This window comes from Leiobunum rupestre, chromosome 3 (assembly GCF_980474605.1).
Source record: "Leiobunum rupestre chromosome 3, qqLeiRupe1.1.hap1, whole genome shotgun sequence".
Lineage (NCBI taxonomy): Eukaryota > Metazoa > Arthropoda > Arachnida > Opiliones > Sclerosomatidae > Leiobunum > Leiobunum rupestre.
In genome coordinates, this window is record NC_143386.1 from 49,074,465 (window position 1) to 49,098,135 (window position 23,671).

General features: G+C 32.1%; 1 protein-coding gene across 5 annotated transcripts in view; it reads right to left on the minus strand.

Moving 5' to 3' along the window:
• ck (unconventional myosin-VIIa ck) overlaps positions 1 to 23,671 on the minus strand; it is a 52,517-nt gene that overhangs the window by 24,788 nt on the left and 4,058 nt on the right. For 4 of the 5 annotated variants that reach the window (XM_090168612.1, XM_090168609.1, XM_090168608.1 and 1 more), the window contains 5 exons: positions 11,026 to 11,076; positions 8,354 to 8,467; positions 4,122 to 4,268; positions 3,493 to 3,677; positions 3,114 to 3,235 (listed from right to left, as the gene is read on the minus strand). In XM_090168612.1, the coding sequence (XP_090024738.1) occupies positions 3,114 to 3,235; positions 3,493 to 3,677; positions 4,122 to 4,268; positions 8,354 to 8,467; positions 11,026 to 11,043 (586 nt within the window). In that variant the 5' untranslated portion in view covers positions 11,044 to 11,076. Of the gene's footprint in view, positions 1 to 3,113; positions 3,236 to 3,492; positions 3,678 to 4,121; positions 4,269 to 8,353; positions 8,468 to 11,025; positions 11,077 to 12,133; positions 12,220 to 23,671 lie in introns of those variants that run through there. The other variant, XM_090168610.1, reaches the window with a different exon arrangement.

Below are 23,671 nucleotides of genomic sequence, written 5' to 3' on the forward strand. Positions count from 1 at the left end.
TTAATTAAAAGAGTCCAATATGGATTAATTAAAAGAGTCCAATATGGATTAATTAAAAGAGTCCAATATGGATTAATTAAAAGAGTCCAATATGGATTAATTAAAAGAGTCCAATATGGATTAATTAAAAGAGTCCAATATGGATTAATTAAAAGAGTCCAATATGGATTAATTAAAAGAGTCCAATATGGATTAATTAAAAGAGTCCAATATAGATTAATTAAGGAGTCCAATATGGATTAATTAAAAGAGTCCAATATGGATTAATTAAAAGAGTCCAATATGGATTAATTAAAAGAGTCCAATATGGATTAATTAAAAGAGTTCAAAATTGATTGATTAAAGAGTCCAATATGGATTAATTAAGGAGTCCAATATGGATTAATTAAAAGAGTCCAATATAGATTAATTAAGGAGTCCAATATGGATTAATTAAAAGAGTCCAATATAGATTAATTAAGGAGTCCAATATGGATTAATTAAAAGAGTTCAAAATGGATTAATTAAAAGAGTCCAATATGGATTAATTAAAAGAGTCCAATATGGATTAATTAAAAGAGTCCAATATGGATTAATTAAAAGAGTCCAATATGGATTAATTAAAAGAGTCCAATATGGATTAATTAAAAGAGTCCAATATGGATTAATTAAAAGAGTCCAATATAGATTAATTAAGGAGTCCAATATGGATTAATTAAAAGAGTCCAATATGGATTAATTAAAAGAGTCCAATATAGATTAATTAAGGAGTCCAATATGGATTAATTAAAAGAGTCCAATATAGATTAATTAAGGAGTCCAATATGGATTAATTAAAAGAGTCCAATATGGATTAATTAAAAGAGTTCAAAATGGATTAATTAAAAGAGTCCAATATGGATTAATTAAAAGAGTCCAATATGGATTAATTAAAAGAGTCCAATATGGATTAATTAAAAGAGTCCAATATGGATTAATTAAAAGAGTCCAATATGGATTAATTAAAAGAGTCCAATATGGATTAATTAAAAGAGTTCAAAATGGATTAATTAAAAGAGTCCAATATGGATTAATTAAAAGAGTCCAATATGGATTAATTAAAAGAGTCCAATATGGATTAATTAAAAGAGTCCAATATGGATTAATTAAAAGAGTCCAATATGGATTAATTAAAAGAGTCCAATATGGATTAATTAAAAGAGTTCAAAATGGATTAATTAAAAGAGTCCAATATGGATTAATTAAAAGAGTCCAATATGGATTAATTAAAAGAGTCCAATATGGATTAATTAAAAGAGTCCAATATGGATTAATTAAAAGAGTTCAAAATGGATTAATTAAAAGAGTCCAATATGGATTAATTAAAAGAGTCCAATATGGATTAATTAAAAGAGTCCAATATGGATTAATTAAAAGAGTCCAATATGGATTAATTAAAAGAGTTCAAAATGGATTAATTAAAAGAGTTCAAAATGGATTAATTAAAAGAGTTCAAAATGGATTAATTAAAAGAGTCCAATATGGATTAATTAAAAGAGTCCAATATGGATTAATTAAAAGAGTCCAATATAGATTAATTAAGGAGTCCAATATGGATTAATTAAAAGAGTCCAATATAGATTAATTAAGGAGTCCAATATGGATTAATTAAAAGAGTCCAAAATGGATTAATTAAAAGAGTCCAATATGGATTAATTAAAAGAGTTCAAAATGGATTAATTAAAAGAGTTCAAAATGGATTAATTAAAAGAGTCCAATATGGATTAATTAAAAGAGTCCAATATGGATTAATTAAAAGAGTCCAATATAGATTAATTAAGGAGTCCAATATGGATTAATTAAAAGAGTCCAATATGGATTAATTAAAAGAGTCCAATATGGATTAATTAAAAGAGTCCAATATGGATTAATTAAAAGAGTCCAATATGGATTAATTAAAAGAGTCCAATATGGATTAATTAAAAGAGTCCAATATGGATTAATTAAAAGAGTTCAAAATGGATTAATTAAAAGAGTCCAATATGGATTAATTAAAAGAGTCCAATATGGATTAATTAAAAGAGTCCAAAATGGATTAATTAAAAGAGTCCAATATGGATTAATTAAAAGAGTTCAAAATGGATTAATTAAAAGAGTTCAAAATGGATTAATTAAAAGAGTCCAATATGGATTAATTAAAAGAGTCCAATATGGATTAATTAAAAGAGTCCAATATAGATTAATTAAGGAGTCCAATATGGATTAATTAAAAGAGTCCAATATAGATTAATTAAGGAGTCCAATATGGATTAATTAAAAGAGTCCAAAATGGATTAATTAAAAGAGTCCAATATGGATTAATTAAAAGAGTCCAATATGGATTAATTAAAAGAGTCCAATATAGATTAATTAAGGAGTCCAATATGGATTAATTAAAAGAGTCCAATATAGATTAATTAAGGAGTCCAATATGGATTAATTAAAAGAGTCCAATATGGATTAATTAAAAGAGTTCAAAATGGATTAATTAAAAGAGTCCAATATGGATTAATTAAAAGAGTCCAATATGGATTAATTAAAAGAGTCCAATATGGATTAATTAAAAGAGTCCAATATGGATTAATTAAAAGAGTCCAATATGGATTAATTAAAAGAGTCCAATATGGATTAATTAAAAGAGTTCAAAATGGATTAATTAAAAGAGTCCAATATGGATTAATTAAAAGAGTCCAATATGGATTAATTAAAAGAGTCCAATATGGATTAATTAAAAGAGTCCAATATGGATTAATTAAAAGAGTCCAATATGGATTAATTAAAAGAGTCCAATATGGATTAATTAAAAGAGTCCAATATGGATTAATTAAAAGAGTTCAAAATGGATTAATTAAAAGAGTCCAATATGGATTAATTAAAAGAGTCCAATATGGATTAATTAAAAGAGTCCAATATGGATTAATTAAAAGAGTCCAATATGGATTAATTAAAAGAGTTCAAAATGGATTAATTAAAAGAGTCCAATATGGATTAATTAAAAGAGTCCAATATGGATTAATTAAAAGAGTCCAATATGGATTAATTAAAAGAGTCCAATATGGATTAATTAAAAGAGTTCAAAATGGATTAATTAAAAACTGTAATGACTTTCTAATAACCTTCTAAAATTGGATTAGCTTCTAAAATTTGTTGTTCTATCCAGGAATGTTGTCCGCTTATGGCTGCCAAGTACTGCAGTATCAGTTTTGTGCTTTCGGTCTTACCAGCTCCACTTTCTCCACTGAAATTACATTCATAATCGAAATTAAAATTGGAAAACAATAGAGTAACGTGCACAGCAACAACGATTTTTCCTTACTACAAACGCAAAACACAGAAAATTTAAGCAAGTTCATTCAAGTGCTTATATCAGAAACAATTAAACCCTTACTATAGTAGATCCTTTTTTCCCAAATTAAAATGATTAAAAAGAAGAATGTTGTTAATAATAGACGAGAAGACCGCTCGATTAAATTGAACAAAATTCCAGTGAAATACCTGATAATGATACACTGATCCTGTTGATATCGTTTCATATTATTATAGCTGTTGTCGCCGATGGCGAATATGTGCGGCGTCAATTCTCCTATTTTTCTGTCTTTGTACAAGTTGATTTGTTCCGCCGTGTAGATGGGCAGGATTTGGTAAGGGTTTACAGCTACCAATATAGAGCCGGTGTATGTCTACAAAGAAATAAGACGGACACGTTAAAAAGCGGGGACAGAAGTAACGAGCCCCTGGGCTCGATAAAGTAACGAGCCCCTGGGCTCGATAAAGTAACGAGCCCCTGGGCTCGATAAAGTAACGAGCCCCTGGGCTCGATAAAGTAACGAGCCCCTGGGCTCGATAAAGTAACGAGCCCCTGGGCTCGATAAAGTAACGAGCCCCTGGGCTCGATAAAGTAACGAGCCCCTGGGCTCGATAAAGTAACGAGCCCCTGGGCTCGATAAAGTAACGAGCCCCTGGGCTCGATAAAGTAACGAGCCCCTGCGCTCGATAAAGTAACGAACCCCTGCGCTCGATAAAGTAACGAGCCATTGCGCTCGATAAAGTAACGAGCCCCTGCGCTCGATAAAGTAACGAGCCCCTGTGCTCGATAAATTAAGAAAAGAGAGACAGATGCTTACATAAATAAGGTTTTCGTTGTATCGAATGTGAAGATTCCTGAGTATGCCAGCCTCGTGTAAATCTCCTAAGGAGATCATATCCTCGACCCCTTGCACCGAGGTGGGGTGCATCGCCTTGATTCGACGTTCCGGAGTCAGCCATTGTTCCTTTGAAAGTTAAGAACGCATTAATATTACAGAAACTACACCGCGCGTTACAAGAAAAATACAGTACCCCTTTAAACAACCCAGCAGTGGCAAAAACGTTCATATTATTACATTGAAATAATAACTTATAACTACTACATTCCAGATCCAAAATAAAACGCTGTCAACTACGCGAAATGGTTCGACACTCTGAAGACACAATTCAAAATATAGAGACAGCAATGACATAAAGGACGTGAGTCGGTACCATCTCCGGCATCGGTACTTTTGATATATCTTCCAAAATCCAAATACTATATTCCGACACGCACTTTCAACTTAACCCGCGTAATATGGCTCCCAAACCCATTGTTTTTCTATACAATTAGAACGTTCTATAATGAAAGTGAGCCCAGCCATTGTGGATTACGTCAAGTTACGGCGGTAACAAAGGCTATTTTTAAAAAGTGTTCGTTACCAAAAGTGCTTACGAGAGTCGCTGTATGCAAGGAGAAGGGGTGGTAACCCGGCCCGCAGTCAAGCGTGCTCTACGGCACCAACGTACATTATTATGGCAACTGATGGACAATGAAACATTCTAATAAATGCAAGCAAGGAGCGGTTTCCTCTTTTGGGAATAATAACGAAAAGGACCGGAAAAATTGCGTTACTCGGATTTTTTGGTATCCCCGCAGCAGGATATCATCTATATCATTAGCATTAATGTGAACAAGCGAGTCGTCGATGGGCAAAAACCTTTTTTCAATTTAGTGTTTAGCAATCCCTAAAGTTTCTATTCTTTCTGTTAGGGAACGTAGTTTTAAATTAAATATTAGGGAATGAGTTATGAACGATTACGTTCCCTAAAATTTAGTTTTACACTACTACATTCCTAAGATTTAGATTTACACTACTACATTCTTAAGATTTAGTTTTACACTACTACATTCTCTAAGATTTAGTTTTACACTACTACATTCACTAAGAATTAGTTTTACACTACTACCTTCCTAAGAATTAGTTAAAAACTAGTACATTCCCTAAGAATTAGTTAAAAACTAGTACATTCCCTAAGAATTAGTTAAAAACTAGTACATTCCCTAAGAATTAGTTAAAAACTAGTACATTCCCTAAGATTTAGCGTAAGACTAGTACATTCCACCTGAATTAATGGCTTTAAAAGTCGCTTGATGACTTAGGCCTAAGGTGGTGACTTGGGTATTAGCCTAGCTGATTATTATTATTATTATTACTATTATTATTATTATTTTCCCTAGGATTTAGTTTAAGACTAGTACATTCCCTAGGATTTAGTTTAAGACTAGTACATTCCCTAAAATTTAGTTTAAAACTAGTACATTCCCTAGGATTTAGTTTAAAACTAGTACATTCCCTAGGATTTAGTTTAAGACTAGTACATTCCCTAAAATTTAGTTTAAAACTAGTATATTACCTAAGATTTAGTTTAAAACTAGTACATTACCTAGGATTTAGTTTAAGACTAGTACATTTCCCTAGGATTTAGTTTAAGACTAGTACATTTCCCTAGGATTTAGTTTAAAATTAGTACATTCCCCAAGATTTAGTTTAAAACTAGTACATTCACCAAGATTTAGTTTAAGCATAGTACATTCCCTAAAATTTAGTTTAAAACTAGTATATTACCTAAGATTTAGTTTAAAACTAGTACATTCCCTAGGATTTAGTTTAAAACTAGTACATTCTCAAGAAACGTAGTAGTTTCAGAATCGTAAGTGTACTCAGAAATCACACCTAAAATAAATATGCAATTTCCGACGCTTGCATTAACCTCCCAAAAATGCGAAATCAGGCAATTTAATAAGTCTCGAGTCACGGCCCCTACTTCTTTACTACAAGCAGCCCAGTGATACACTGCTTAGTGGCTAATAAGAGAAGAAAAAAAGTGAGTAACAAAAATTCAGCCTGAAAAGGAGTATTCGTTGTTTATCAAACTTCTACACAATTCCGAAGGTAAGGTTTCATTGGGTGAACAGACGCCCGACGTTACTCGCAATTGTCAAGGCGAAAGGTACAATGGCCTTTGACAGATTGCGTTATTGCTTCTACATCCAGCAGAATGAATTGATCGTCATATTTGTACTTACACTTGTACAATAATTTTGACGTACAGAGTACATTATCTTCTATGGCTTCAAATAGTTTTGATAATTTTGATTACTTTAATATCAAATTAATTCCACAGATCAGTAGTTAATTAGTTGAAAAATTTAACTAGATTTGTACAAAACTAGCATTGAACGATAAACACTAAACTCATACAATTATAAATGTAAAAATTTCGATCCATGGTAAATTTTCTAATTTTAAAATAAATATCAAAGGAACTAGGGTTGGACATAAGGCACTAGTCACGCCATTTGACAAATAAAATAAAGGCTCTGACTACTAGAATTAATCGAAATCTGGGGCTCACTAGTCAATTTGGAGAATATGGCATATCATAAATTCATCAATCCCATTTATTAGAAAAAAATCCCATCATGCAACCCAAGTGATAATAAACTCCTCTTTTAATTCTGTCGGTTAAGCCAAATATTGGCTGTCCTTCTGGTTTTTATACCCCCATTTTTACCCCCACTAGTCAGTGACTACTAAAATAATTTAAGATAGGAGGTTCACTACTACTAACAAAATATTTTTATGTCCAACGCTGAAACGAACTGCTACTCCCAATTGTACATACATGTTTTTAAATTAAAGGGAATATAACCTGCAAAGCAATCTTTATGGAAGACCCCTTCAATTTTTTAAATTACCCTGTACAGTGGCGCCAAACATTTCTAAAGCCAAGGCCAGAGCGGCTAGAGCTGCAAACGTTGGTGTTCCACACCAAATACCTGAGGTTATATTCTCTTTAATGAAATAGCAGTTCCTTTGATATTTATTTTAAAATTATATCATCCAATTTATTAGATGAATGATATTTACACTGAAATTTTTTTCTTGGGCGTAAATGTTAAATAAAAGACGTTTGACAAAATATAGTACTTTTATACAATATATCATTCCACCTAAATGGAAAAATCATCTTACTGTCTACAGGGTTGCCACAGTTTTTTTTCAATCAAATTCCCAGACTTTTCCAGGTTTTCCCTGACTATCTCCGGAGATTTTCCCTGACTTATTTTGTGCCAAGATTTTGTACTTATTAAACCTATATTTTTGTAAATGTTTCATATTTGCAACCGAAATTAGATTCCCTGACATTTCCCTGATTTTTAGGCAAATTTCTAAAATTCCCTGATTTTTATACCCATATTCAAATTCCCTGACTTTTCTAGAAATTCCAGGTTTTCCTGGTACCGTGGCAACCCTGTAACTAGCACCGTTACCTTACCTGGTGGCAAAAAATGTGAAATTATCTGATCCCCAATAAATACGGTTCTTTAAACTACGAATTAGTAAATTTTATAACCTACATTGGTATAATTTGCGGTACCGATAAAACAAGTGTTCCTCAATAGGTGCAAACCCACAAAAGGTAGTGTTGTAAGTCGGAAAATTTTCCGGAAAATGACCGAGGCCTTTTTTCCGGAAAATTTTCCGTAAAAAATAAAAAAGTTTTCATTCCGTAATTAGTCTAATATTGTTTGCAAATTTAAATAAAGTGCCATTTTCACCTCATTTTTTCGAATCTAAAAGTAAAACTAGACCTCTAGACTAGTTTAAACTGTTTAACAATGTAACACTATTAATGTTTTGTAGTACGTTTACTTATATTAGACATTTTATTTGGATAAAAAGTTAAAAAAATAAAAACCCTTAAAAAGTAATTTATGTTTCAATTTTTTATTTTTCCGATTTGCGGAGAATTTTCCGGATATTTTTCCGGAAAATTAACAACTCTAGTTCTATATACTTCTTTTAAACTACGAATTAGTCAATTTTATAACCTACATTTGGTATAAATTGCGGTACCGATAAAAAAAGGGTTCAACAATGGGCGCCAAACCACAAAAGTTAAAAATCCCGCGATAAATCAGTAAGGTACGAGTTTAGGACGGTTAGCCTCCGGAAAATAAGTGGGGACATCGCGCGGAAGAATAGTCGGAAAAGATAATTACCCGTCCGTCGTCGTCAATGACTTGAATTCTCCTGCCTTCAGCCGAAATGACTCTGGCGCCGATGGCCACGTCAAATTCCCTCTTGGCCTGCGGCTCGATCCAGATGTAATCACCCTGAGAAATACGCATGACTTATAAGTCAAAAATTGTAACACACAAGTCAACTATAAGAAAAACAGGCTCAATTTGGCATAAGGCACGCTGATCCGGTAAGCGTCATCTCCCAGTCGACGCACAACAAAGGAAAGTTAAAAAAAGCCCCGATGGAACAAAATGCAGAGCGAGAGTATTGGCAAATTCGTATTTGTTCAGTTGCGCTGAAGCGGCTAATTTTATTCGTTTGAGTGGGGGCGAAAATGGGCTGGCACTTAGTTTGCTTCATTTTGTACAAATACAAATAAGCCACGAAAAAGGAAATCAAATTGTACCTGTGTACCGATATAGGTTTTACGTTGTATTGAATTTAATTGTTCGCTTCTGATCGTCTTAAGCACAAAAATAAATTCTTTTTCAAAAAGGAGGTTAAGAATTATTTTTAATAAATAAGGGTTTATAAATATACATATCTAAATAGATCTGAGGATTAAACAATATTAAATAGAGGTTTTTTTAGGGATGCACCGATATGATTGTCACCACCCTTCTTACGTATTGTAATCCGGCCACCTGAATTAATGGCTTTAAAAGTTGCTTGATGACTTAGGCCTAAGGTGGTGCCTTGGGTATTTTAGCATAGCTGATTATTATATATCGGACGATATTAACAAAATTATCTATCACAACAATAGTGTATATAATAAAATCATTGTAAACGACGGTTCAGTACACTGTTATACCATTTTATTCTAATTTTTAATGAAAATAAGTTTGCAAAAGCATATTCGAATATTTTCCTTTTCATTTTACGTGATACATATTTTCTATCACAAATTTAATATCGTTGTTTATTTGTTTACACTCGTAACCACCTGTCTAAAAAAGGAATGATATACCTTCTGAAGTCTGGCGTACGTGGCGCGGCCAATCAAATAAAATATTATTATAAGTTAGTTAATCAATAATTTTCTTATTTTAACTGTTTTTCTGAAAATATTTTTCTACGTTTTTTTTTACGTTACATAATTAAGCAAGTGCGACTCTACTAACGGTAAAGTTACTCTTTAGAATTTGTGCCTGCCGCTTAGGGATAATGCGATTGATTGATAGCGTAATTTTATACTTTATATAACTTTAGAAGTTTTTAATAAAATTAAATCATTTTATTTATTGATTTTTAAACAATTAATTACTCTTTTTCAAATCTAATTGATGGGTTCTTTGTTTCTATCGGTTATGTAAATTAAAATTAATTAATATTTAATATTTTAGTTTGCTCAGATTTGATTCATATTGGAATTGTTTTAGAACGTATTTATAGTAATTGTTTATGCCTCCATTGAAATACATTACGTTCTTTATAAAATGTATATATTTCCTAAATTAATAAATTTTCATTTAAATCAACTAACCCTATATTATATCTATATTTCAGTATAAAGTGATAATTTTAAAAATAGGCCAATAACATTTAATTCCCCAGATTTTTAGACCTATTTAAAATTATCCCTGTTTGCCTTGTCGATTACTAGCCAAGCTTTAAATTTTTTTTAAATATTCCTTTAAAATTGAAAATTAATTATTAAATTACTTATTAGAATTCACAACACAATTTAAATAACTAAAAAGCGTATATATTTTTAATAAAATCCTGGTACTAGGTTAACCGCGATCAGATGATTTACGAAATTCAGGGAAATTATTACCAAAAAAATTAGAGTAAATTATAGCACGGTACAATTAAAAATTAAAATTAAAGATTAAATCTAGAACGTAAATACACTATTAAATAATTTAAAACAGGGATAATTATTGAAATAAGCGCGGTTGGGAATTATGGGTCAAACCATGGACGGTTTATAAACCGTCCATGGTCAAACCACTTGAAATAGTGGCGGATACGAATTCGCCGAAACAATAATTAGATTCGTGGCACGCGTTTCAAACTGTCATCCCCTTCCATGTATTGGCCCCCCCTGTCGACAACTGGATAATATTTCGGATACTACAGGCGGAACGAGAATGGGGGGGGGGGGGGGAAGGAATTTTTCTTTCAATCACCAGTGTCAAGTTCAACCGGCTACACAATTACATACGAGGCTAACGACCTCAAGACAGAGCGTTAATACTACTGCCCAATTCGTCAAACAAACAACGTTACAAAAAGAAATAGAACTGTTTTTTTTAATATCTAAATAATAAAAACTTCGATAGATCGCGGGGTAAACGTTAGCGCTCCATCACATTTAAAGCCAGATTTAAAATTTCTCGACTTGTTTTCAATACGTAATAGGGCTTTGTCCACGTGGGGCGCGCTCTACGTAAGCCCCGAAAAAATAAATGGTTTCATTTTTTTTATCCCCGATGGCCATTATAAGACCTGAAGGAAAAATTCGAAGGAAAAATGTTTTTTGAAAAACTAGTTTCAGATTTCCACGCGGTTTGTAAAATAGCTGGCAAGGTCGAAGCCTATTAAATCTACTCGTCGGTTATTAATATTACTAAGCAATAAGATGGTGGTCTGCGTTAACGGGGGGATTTTATTGGGATATTTTTTTTAGAAGAATGTAGCTTACCCTCGTAACGATCACCATGGTTTTGGAAAGGATTTAGACAGTCTTCAGAATCTGGAGAGAAAAAATAAAAGAATATGTATTAAAAGTACTGAATTATTGACGATAATTATTTTATATTTTTTAGTGTAGACATAAATTGACCTTTTTTTCAAAGATATACTAATTAATATTAATTAGAATTACCAAAACTACTTTAAATTTCAATGATATCACACAGAAATTGTTAATTTGTACCCTGGACCTCAGTGCAGTGTTCGTGAACCATTTCTTAACAGTAGCGTAGACAGGGTTGCCACAAAATTTTCAAAATCAAATTCCCTGACCATTTTAAGAGATTTTCCCTGACTTAATAAGGCCAAAATTTTTCTTTTATATTTTATTTTTATCAGAAGTTAATAAATTTAGATGAACTTATATTTCAGTAAAAAGGTGATTGCAATGTTGAAAAAATTAGCCAAACATTCAAGGAAATAAATGATAATCGAGGAGTTTGTCATAGATCTAGAGTTAAATTACATTAAAAAAGTGCCAAGGTAAAATTGAATTCCCTGACTTTTCCCTGAATTTTTACCAATTTTTAAGTTCCCCGACTTTTCCCTGATTTCCCTGGCGTGTGGCAACCCCTGGTAGATACGTTTATACTACGGGGGGGGGGGGGGGGTCAAAATTTAAAATCCCAAACAATTGTACATTAGTGGGCTAAACACTAGAGTGTAGACCAAAGGCTTAAGACAAAATCTCTGAATTTCATTTGTATAGGCTTTCGACTCAAAAACATTCAGATTTATAATTCTAACAAATTTTTATTTAATCTTACCAAAAGTAAATGAGCCGCAGTTTTTGACCTCGAATTTCAATTTTTGCTCGCTCCTAGGCCGATTTTTGTTTTTGTTTTTACGAAACCATTTTTTTTATACATAGAAATAGCTATACCCACAATTTCGAAGTGCAATTTTTCGCGTCAAAATACGGGGATGGTAATTAACTTTTATTTGACTCGATTTTCTCATCATTTTCATAAGGAAAACGCCCTCTGATTCTGAGCGCTATTTCGATAACTTCGGTTCATTTACTTCTGATCTTACTTACTAAATTATAATCAATCTACCTGTTAATGCATTGAAATGTACCTGGAGCGCAAATCCAACCAGTTCGAACATTATCCCGTTCCATTCATTCTATTAAAAGTCTAATCTTATCTTTACAAATATGTTATATACATCTAACACATTTTTTATTATATCAGTGAAGATTAAATAAGATGTAATAAGGGGTGGTCCATTTAATATCGCTTGGATAATAAAATCAAGGCCTGCCAAAAATATAATCTACATACATTGTCTCAAAAAGCAGAAAGGATAATAACGTTTTTCCGCGGGTCAAATTAAATTTCTCGAGTGGCAAATAACACGCCGTCCGAAATATAATCATAATTTTAAACACAACAATGACCCTGGTGCTAAGCGCAAATTCGTGGCCGGAAAATTGCCAGTTTCTAAAAGGGGTGGCGAAGACGGAACAGACTTTACCCCTCTCCCGCCCGCGACCAAGCGGTAATCCGTAATTTTAACTGCAACTCTTAAAATAGGTTTTACTCCTTTCGGAGGAAATAACGAGTTTTCAAGTGGGCTGACGACTCCGCGGGCGGAGTCTAAACTTGTCAATTAGAAAACAATGAGACGAGGAAGCGATTTCGACGAGATTAAGCCTTAGAGACGAGTATACACGCGTACAGGGTGATCGTGGTTGCATCTACTTACATTTAAATATGTATTTTGTTTGCTACAAGGTTCGTACAAAATTTCCGGTATTAAAATGCCTGACATTTCCAGGTTTTCCCTGACCATTTTTGTAGAATAAAGGAATGGTTTGGGGTATTATCTTGAAAAATATTTATTATGCATTTTTAATACATCTTTCGAAAATTTATTTGCCTGTTTTTTTGGGATTATTTTAAAATTTCCTTACTTCTTGGGACCAATTTCAAATTCCCTGACCTTATGGATTAATTTTCAAATTCCCTGATTTTTCCCTGACCTTTTGGAATCATTTTCAAATTCCCTGACCTTTTGGAAACATTTTCAAATTCCCTGCCCTTTTGGAAACATTTTTAAATTCCCTGCCCTTTTGGAAACATTTTTAAATTCCCTGCCCTTTTGGAAACATTTTCAAATTCCCTGAATCGAGGTGAAAGTGCAAACCACTTGTAACCCCCCCCCCCCAAGTGATTTAAAAATATATATTATAAAAATTATTCCAAATTTTTTGTACCTTTTCTTATAATTTAGCTTATTACCTTTTGATACCGAAATGATTACATTTCTAAAATATTTACAAGTTGATCATATTTCCTATATTTTCAATACCTTCCTATAAATTCCTTAGGTTTCCTCATGTACAATATTTCACTTTATTTTATCTACTGTAATCCTTATTCTTGCTGGTGGTTTTTCCTATATTTTCCTTTGATTCTAGGCATATTTGTGTATTACTCATATTAATTTTTATTTGATTGATAATATGTATGTACCGTTAAACAAAAGCGAAAAACAAATTAAAAATAAAATAAAGAACACGGTTTTTTGGGTACCGTGTTTTTTCAAACCCTGGTTACAACGTATATTTAACCAAATATAATTATAAACCTCGAATTAATTAATAAATCAATTAGCTCCATAGTTACCGGCCACCTGAATTAATGGCTTTAAAAGTCACTTGATGACTTAGGCCTAAGGTATTAGGTATTAGCCTAGCTGATTATTATTATTAGATAAAACCATGGCCAACTTTTGATAAACAGCGTGTCATCAAAGTTGGCCGTGATAGGACTATGGCAGCGACCGATGGAGGCCGATTTGTCGGAGTTCACGTGCCGGAAGTCGGGAAACGCTACGTTATATATAATATCAAGAATGTATTGAAGTTACTAAGAATATTTCGGCATAGCATTAACCCCTGGTACCATCCTCAGTTCCTCACAGCTTTTGTGGAGAAAGTTCGTCTGCATTTAAGGGGCATTCAAAGTCATACCATATAGCAAACTTGAATGGGAAACAGTGTTCCTAAAATGTCACTTTTTTCGAAAATAGGCCATGTCACTGGTAAATAGTGACAAATAATGGCAAATTTGACAAATAATGGCATATAGTGACAAATGGGGAAAAAATATTGTACTCTTAGAACACTTAATTTACTATAACTTTTAGCAATGAATAAAATAAAATAAATATAAAAAATAGCCCAATTCTTGACAACCCCGCGTAGGATAATTACAAAAATAGCCTAAAAATGCTTTTATGGTATTTCATACGAAACATTTATTAGTATTTTTACTTTTTCTAATATTTGCCACTATATGTCAATTTGTCACTAAAAATCATTATTTGCCATGTCACTTTTTGCCACTATTTGCCACAATAAATGTCAGGTGGTATTTACCACCCGGGAACACTGATGGGAAAGCAGACGAATTTAAGCTACAAAGGCTGCAAGGATGGGAATCAGAATCCTGTAGTTCAATATTCTTAGTAACTTCAATACATTCTTGATAATATATAATCAGCTAGGCTTAATACCCTTGGCACCACCTTAGGCCTAAGTTATCAAGCGACTTTTAAAGCCCTTCAAGCCACACTCACTATTAAAGTTAACCTCGACAAGTTTTAGGGTACGATTATCTTTGATTTAACGTAACTAGCGCCAGTAACCCTAAGATCTGTTTAAGCTGGACAGGGTTCAGGGTTGGTCGATAATTATCGATGGATAATTATCAATGATAATTATCACGATAATTATCGATATTTATCCGATGAAAAAATCATGATAATTATCGAATTAAATTAAAATATATGAAAACAGTTTTTAAAGTTAAATTTAATAATTTTGAAAGCAATATCCTGCAGTATTAAGTATTTATGACATTTATGCTCGCATTTATGTAATGTTTACAACTATCCAAAATGAATTTTATCAAATTTTAAACTTTAAAATTTGAAATTTTTTTGAAACTTGAAAAGGCAATGTTGTTAATTCATCGGAATCATCGTTAAATTTTACAACTTAAATTCCAAATATTCATAATTATCAAAAAAATCCGATATTTATCCAAATAATCCGATAATTATCAAATAATCGGATAATTATCAAAAAATCCGATAATTATCGTATAAATCGGATTTTTTGATTTTTTCCGAAAAAATCCGATTTTTTGCCAACCCTGACAGGGTTGCCACCAAATTTTGAGATTCGAATCCACTGACCATTTTAAGAGACTTTCTCTGACTTTTTAAGGCCAAAGCTTTTACCAGAAGTTAATCAATTTAAACGGATTTAAATATTTCAGTAAAAAGGTTATTGCAATGTTGAAAAAATAAGGAAATAAATGATAATCATAGAATTTGTCATAGATCTAGAGAAAAATTACCTTCAAAAAGTGTTAAGAGAAAATTGAATTCCCTGACTTTTCACAAATTCTTAAAATTCCCTGACCTTTCCCTGAAATTTTACAAATTCTTAAAATTCCCTGACCTTTCCTGACGTTTTAGGCCCATTCTTAAAATTCCCGGACCTTTCCCTGAAATTTTACAAATTCTTAAAATTCCCTGACCTTTCCTGACGTTTTAGGCCCATTCTTAAAATTCCCGGACCTTTCCCTGAAATTTTACAAATTCTTAAAATTCCCTGACCTTTCCTGACGTTTTAGGCCCATTCTTAAAATTCCCTGACCTTTCCCTGACGTTTTACAAATTCTTAAAATTCCCTGACCTTTCCCTGACGTTTTAAAAGTTCTTAAAATTCCCTAACGTTTTACAAAATCCTTAAAATTCCCAGACGTTTTACAAGTTCTTAAAATTCCCAGACGTTTCACAAATTCTTAAAATTCCCTCACGTTTCACAAATTCTTAAAATTCCCTGACGTTTTACAAGTTCTTAAAATTCCCAGACGATTCACAAATTCTTAAAATTCCCTGACGTTTCACAAATTCTTAAAATTCCCTGACGTTTTACAAAATCCTTAAAATTCCCTGACGTTTTACAAGTTCTTAAAATTCCCTGACGTTTCACAAATTCTTAAAATTCCCTGACGTTTCACAAATTCTTAAAATTCCCTGACGTTTTACAAAATCCTTAAAATTCCCTGACGTTTTACAAGTTCTTAAAATTCCCTGACGTTTTACAAGTTCTTAAAATTCCCTGACGTTTTACAAGTTCTTAAAATTCCCTGACGTTTTACAATTACAAATTCTTAAAATTCCCTGACGTTTCACAAATTCTTAAAATTCCCTGACGTTTCACAAATTCTTAAAATTCCCTGACGTTTCACAAATTCTTAAAATTCCCTGACGTTTCACAAATTCTTAAAATTCCCTGATGTTTCACAAATTCTTAAAATTCCCTGACGTTTTACAAGTTCTTAAAATTCCCTGACGTTTTACAAGTTCTTAAAATTCCCTGACGTTTTACAAGTTCTTAAAATTCCCTGACGTTTTACAAGTTCTTAAAATTCCCTGACGTTTCACAAATTCTTAAAATTCCCTGACGTTTCACAAATTCTTAAAATTCCCTGACGTTTCACAAATTCTTAAAATTCCCTGACGTTTCACAAATTCTTAAAATTCCCTGACGTTATACAAGTTCTTAAAATTCCCTGACGTTATACAAGTTCTTAAAATTCCCTGACGTTATACAAGTTCTTAAAATTCCCTGACGTTATACAAATTCTTAAAATTCCCTGACGTTTTACAAGTTCTTAAAATTCCCTGACATTTTACAAAATCCTTAAAATTCCCTGACGTTTTACAAGTTCTTAAAATTCCCTGACGTTTTACAAGTTCTTAAAATTCCCTGACGTTTTACAAGTTCTTAAAATTCCCTGACGTTATACAAATTCTTAAAATTCCCTGACGTTTTACAAGTTCTTAAAATTCCCTGACATTTTACAAAATCCTTAAAATTCCCTGACGTTTTACAAGTTCTTAAAATTCCCTGACGTTTTACAAGTTCTTAAAATTCCCTGACGTTTTACAAGTTCTTAAAATTCCCTGACGTTTTACAATTACAAATTCTTAAAATTCCCTGACGTTTTACAAGTTCTTAAAATTCCCTGACGTTTCACCAATTCTTAAAATTCCCTGACGTTTCACAAATTCTTAAAATTCCCTGACGTTTCACAAATTCTTAAAATTCCCTGATGTTTCACAAATTCTTAAAATTCCCTGACGTTTTACAAGTTCTTAAAATTCCCTGACGTTTTACAAGTTCTTAAAATTCCCTGACGTTTCACAAATTCTTAAAATTCCCTGACGTTTTACAAGTTCTTAAAATTCCCAGACGATTCACAAATTCTTAAAATTCCCTGATGTTTTACAAAATCCTTAAAATTCCCTGACGTTTTACAAGTTCTTAAAATTCCCTGACGTTTCACAAATTCTTAAAATTCCCTGACGTTTCACAAATTCTTAAAATTCCCTGACGTTTCACAAATTCTTAAAATTCCCTGACGTTTTACAAAATCCTTAAAATTCCCTGACGTTTTACAAGTTCTTAAAATTCCCTGACGTTTTACAAGTTCTTAAAATTCCCTGACGTTTTACAAGTTCTTAAAATTCCCTGACGTTTTACAATTACAAATTCTTAAAATTCCCTGACGTTTTACAAGTTCTTAAAATTCCCTGACGTTTCACAAATTCTTAAAATTCCCTGACGTTTCACAAATTCTTAAAATTCCCTGACGTTTCACAAATTCTTAAAATTCCCTGATGTTTCACAAATTCTTAAAATTCCCTGACGTTTTACAAGTTCTTAAAATTCCCTGACGTTTTACAAGTTCTTAAAATTCCCTGACGTTTCACAAATTCTTAAAATTCCCTGACGTTTCACAAATTCTTAAAATTCCCTGACGTTTCACAAATTCTTAAAATTCCCTGACGTTTCACAAATTCTTAAAATTCCCTGACGTTATACAAGTTCTTAAAATTCCCTGACGTTATACAAGTTCTTAAAATTCCCTGACGTTATACAAGTTCTTAAAATTCCCTGACGTTATACAAATTCTTAAAATTCCCTGACGTTTTACAAGTTCTTAAAATTCCCTGACATTTTACAAAATCCTTAAAATTCCCTGACGTTTCACAAATTCTTAAAATTCCCTGACGTTTCACAAATTCTTAAAATTCCCTGACGTTTCACAAATTCTTAAAATTCCCTGATGTTTCACAAATTCTTAAAATTCCCTGACGTTTTACAAGTTCTTAAAATTCCCTGACGTTTTACAAGTTCTTAAAATTCCCTGACGTTTTACAAGTTCTTAAAATTCCCTGACGTTTTACAAATTCTTAAAATTCCCTGACGTTTCACAAATTCTTAAAATTCAATGACGTTTCACAAATTCTTAAAATTCCCTGATGTTTCACAAATTCTTAAAATTCCCTGACGTTTTACAAGTTCTTAAAATTCCCTGACGTTTTACAAGTTCTTAAAATTCCCTGACGTTTTACAAGTTCTTAAAATTCCCTGACGTTTTACAAGTTCTTAAAATTCCCTGACGTTTCACAAATTCTTAAAATTCCCTGACGTTTCACAAATTCTTAAAATTCCCTGACGTTTCACAAATTCTTAAAATTCCCTGACGTTTCACAAATTCTTAAAATTCCCTGACGTTATACAAGTTCTTAAAATTCCCTGACGTTATACAAGTTATTAAAATTCCCTGACGTTATACAAGTTCTTAAAATTCCCTGACGTTTTACAAATTCTTAAAATTCCCTGACGTTTTACAAGTTCTTAAAATTCCCTGACATTTTACAAAATCCTTAATTCCCTGACGTTTTACAAGTTCTTAAAATTCCCTAACGTTTTACAAAATCCTTAAAATTCCCAGACGTTTCACAAATTCTTAAAATTCCCTGACGTTTTACAAGTTCTTAAAATTCCCTGACGTTTTACAAAATCCTTAAAATTCCCTGACGTTTTACAAATTCTTAAAATTCCCTGACGTTTTACAAGTTCTTAAAATTCCCTGACGTTTTACAAGTTCTTAAAATTCCCTGACGTTTTACAAATTCTTAAAATTCCCTGACGTTTTACAAGTTCTTAAAATTCCCTGACGTTTTACAAATTCTTAAAATTCCCTGACGTTTTACAAATTCTTAAAATTCCCTGACGTTTCACAAATTCTTAAAATTCCCTGACGGTTTACAAAATCCTTAAAATTCCCTGACGTTTTACAAGTTCTTAAAATTCCCTGACGTTTTACAAGTTCTTAAAATTCCCTGACGTTTTACAAGTTCTTAAAATTCCCTGACGTTTTACAAGTTCTTAAAATTCCCTGACGTTTTACAAGTTCTTAAAATTCCCTGACGTTTTACAAGTTCTTAAAATTCCCTGACGTTTTACAATTACAAATTCTTAAAATTCCCTGACGTTTCACAAATTCTTAAAATTCCCTGACGTTTTACAAGTTCTTAAAATTCCCTGACGTTTTACAAGTTCTTAAAATTCCCTGACGTTTCACAAATTCTTAAAATTCCCTGACGTTTCACAAATTCTTAAAATTCCCTGACGTTTCACAAATTCTTAAAATTCCCTGACGTTTCACAAATTCTTAAAATTCCCTGACGTTATACAAGTTCTTAAAATTCCCTGACGTTATACAAGTTCTTAAAATTCCCTGACGTTATACAAATTCTTAAAATTCCCTGACGTTTTACAAGTTCTTACAATTCCCTGACATTTTACAAAATCCTTAATTCCCTGACGTTTTACAAGTTCTTAAAATTCCCTAACGTTTTACAAAATCCTTAAAATTCCCAGACGTTTCACAAATTCTTAAAATTCCCTGACGTTTTACAAGTTCTTAAAATTCCCTGACGTTTTACAAAATCCTTAAAATTCCCTGACGTTTTACAAATTCTTAAAATTCCCTGACGTTTTACAAGTTCTTAAAATTCCCTGACGTTTTACAAGTTCTTAAAATTCCCTGACGTTTTACAAGTTCTTAAAATTCCCTGACGTTTTACAAGTTCTTAAAATTCCCTGACGTTTTACAAATTCTTAAAATTCCCTGACGTTTTACAAATTCTTAAAATTCCCTGACGTTTTACAAAATCCTCAAAATTCCCTGACGTTTTACAAGTTCTTAAAATTCCCTGACGTTTTACAAGTTCTTAAAATTCCCTGACGTTTTACAAGTTCTTAAAATTCCCTGACGTTTTACAAGTTCTTAAAATTCCCTGACGTTTTACAAGTTCTTAAAATTCCCTGACGTTTCACAAATTCTTAAAATTCCCTGACGTTTCACAAATTCTTAAAATTCCCTGACGTTATACAAGTTCTTAAAATTCCCTGACGTTATACAAGTTCTTAAAATTCCCTGACGTTATACAAGTTCTTAAAATTCCCTGACGTTATACAAATTCTTAAAATTCCCTGACGTTTTACAAGTTCTTAAAATTCCCTGACATTTTACAAAATCCTTAAAATTCCCTGACGTTTCACAAATTCTTAAAATTCCCTGACGTTTCACAAATTCTTAAAATTCCCTGACGTTTCACAAATTCTTAAAATTCCCTGACGTTTTACAAGTTCTTAAAATTCCCTGACGTTTTACAAGTTCTTAAAATTCCCTGACGTTTTACAAGTTCTTAAAATTCCCTGACGTTTTACAAATTCTTAAAATTCCCTGACGTTTTACAAGTTCTTAAAATTCCCTGACGTTTTACAAGTTCTTAAAATTCCCTGACGTTTCACAAATTCTTAAAATTCCCTGACGTTTTACAAGTTCTTAAAATTCCCTGACGTTTAAAAAATCTAAAATTCCCTGACGTTTTACAAGTTCTTAAAATTCCCTGACGTTTTACAAGTTCTTAAAATTCCCTGACGTTTTACAAGTTCTTAAAATTCCCTGACGTTTTACAAAATCCTTAAAATTCCGGCCCTGACTTTTTAGGCCCATTTAGAAATTCAATGACGTGTGGCGGAAATACGAGGTGATCTGGATATGGAACTTTACACCCGTTTACGTCACTAGAAACCAATAACGTAAACAAAGGTAAGTGGTAATAAATTGAAATGGTCAATTTAACGTCCTACATTTGCCGAAACACGCGTTATTTGCGCACTTTATTCAAAAATCAAGGCTATTTGAATGCAGAACAGTTCGTAGCCAAAGGGGGCCAAGGTAGTCACAGTTACAGGAAAAAATATGCGAAAAATCCACTATTTCACGGTATTCAAAGTTACAACTTTCGCGTCCGTATAAACAACTGTTTAAGCCAACGAGTTAAATATCACGGTACTTGCTCGTAACTAACAGATGACCGGTTTCTTAAATAAAGGAAAGCCTTCGGATAAAGAGCGTTATATCATAAACACACACCCGATAAGGAATACGCAACCGAATTGATACGTAGCTAAAATGCTAAATGGCGAAAGCGATAAGCCTTCGTACAAAACGCCACTATATTTAGATCAAACTATACCAAACCCCAGACCTTTCATTATACAAGGTTGTCACATTTTTTCACAATAAAATTCCCCGACTTTTCCAGACTTATTTTGTGGCAAGATTTTGTAATTTTTAACCTATATTTAAGTAAAAGTTTCCTATTGGCAACAGAAATTAATTTCCCAGACATTTTCCTGATTTTTAGGCAAATTCTTTAAAATTCCCTGACATTTCCCTGGTTTTTAGGCAAAATTTTAAAATTCCCTGACATTTCCCTGGTTTTTAGGCAAATTTTAAAAATTCCCTGACATTTCCCTGGTTTTTAAGCAATTTTTTAAAATTAACTGACATTTCCCTGGTTTTTAGGCAAATTTTTAAATTTCCCTGACTTTTCCCTCATTTTTATACCCATATTCAAATTCCCTGACTTTTACAGATTTTCCCTTACTTATTTTGTGCCACAAATTTGTAATTTTTAACTTATATTTTAGTAAACGTTTCCTATTTGCAACCGAAATTAAATTCCCTAACATTTCCCTGATTTTTTAGACCAATTTTTTAAATTCCCCGACTTTTCCCTCATTTTTATACCCGTATTCAAATTCCCTGACTTTTCCAGGTTTTCCGTGACCATCTCTGGAGATTTTCCCTGACTTATTTTGTACCAAGATTTTGTAATTTTTAACCTATAGTTTGGTAGTAAAAGTTTCCTATTTGCAACCGAAATTAAATTCCCTGACATTTTCCTGATTTTTAGGTTAATTTTTAAAATTCCCAGACTTTTCCCGGATTTTTATACACATATTCAAATTTCCTGACTTTTCCAGGTACCTTGGCAATCCGGTTAGAATATCAGGTATAATCGTAGCCAAAACGCCGGGTCAATGGGTCGATGTGGGCGTCCTGTCAACGATTTTAAAACCCGAAAGTGTAATTAAAATTAGGGAGGCGTTAGAACGGTGCTAGGTACGCTTTTAAAACGGAGGTACGCTTAATTAATCACTTTCAAAAATTAACGGCGAGATTTTTAATTGATAAAACCGCCCCCGCTTACGGAAGGCGATTATATAAATAGACAATAAAAGAAACCAGAGTGCCACATGACCTAAATTTCATTAAAAAAAAGCTATTTATTAGACCATAAAGGAAAAAAAAACAAAACAAAAGAATATTATTCTGTATGAGAGGGAAGACCCTGTGTTTATAAATGTACTGGAGAGTATACTTGGAATTCTTCTGGCCGTAGTACGAGTTTGACTAGTTTTTTCGTTATTACTACGCTAAGATTGAATCCACTTCTGTATGTATTTTTCGTAGTAATATCTTCTTCCTGCTCCGAGAAAAATATTTGACATCGATAATGATATGGCGGGAGGGACGACATACCGGCTTCTTCGAAGATATCAAAGTCAGGATCGAAAGAATGCTACACATTGTTCACACATTTTGGGGTCGCCCATCGACAAGGCTTACCGGAAATTTAATCACGCGATAAGAATTTTAAAAGAAAAGAGTCTAACTCGGGAAACAATACTACGATATTTGAATTGTACGTCTTTTTTTTTCATTGAATTTAAAACAACTAATCTTTAAGACGATTAGCTAATAGTTTTCTTTGATATAGTAGGATACAACGTCGATGAAATAGTAAGCATGAACTGCAGTCCTTTGAACGATTTACCATTGCATCGTCTAGTGTTGATATTTTCCGAAATGCGGAAAAATAAAAAAATTAAACAAATTACTTTTTAAGGGTTTTTAATGATTTTATTGATATAAAACGTCTAATAACAGTTAATATACTACAAAACATTAATAGTGTTACATTGTTAATCAGTTTAAACTTTAAACTAGTTTAGAGGGTAAGTTTTACTTTTAGATTCGACAAATTGGGGCAAAAATGCCACTTTATTTAAATTTGCAAACAATATTAGACTAATCATGGAATTAAAAACTTTTTTTTATTATTTTCGGAAAAATATGGAAACTTTTCTTTAAAACTTGCAATACTAGTATCGTCCAATAACTTTTCTCTATTTCGTGTATCCCGTTGTAGCCCAAAAATACCAAGGCAATGTTATATCATTCTGTCAAAACACTTTTGATTGGCTAGTTCGGTACTTTTTCAATTGAAATATTTGAACTTTCGGTGCAGTGAAACGCGCGAAAACAAAGTTTTTCAAAACTATAGTAAAAACGTTT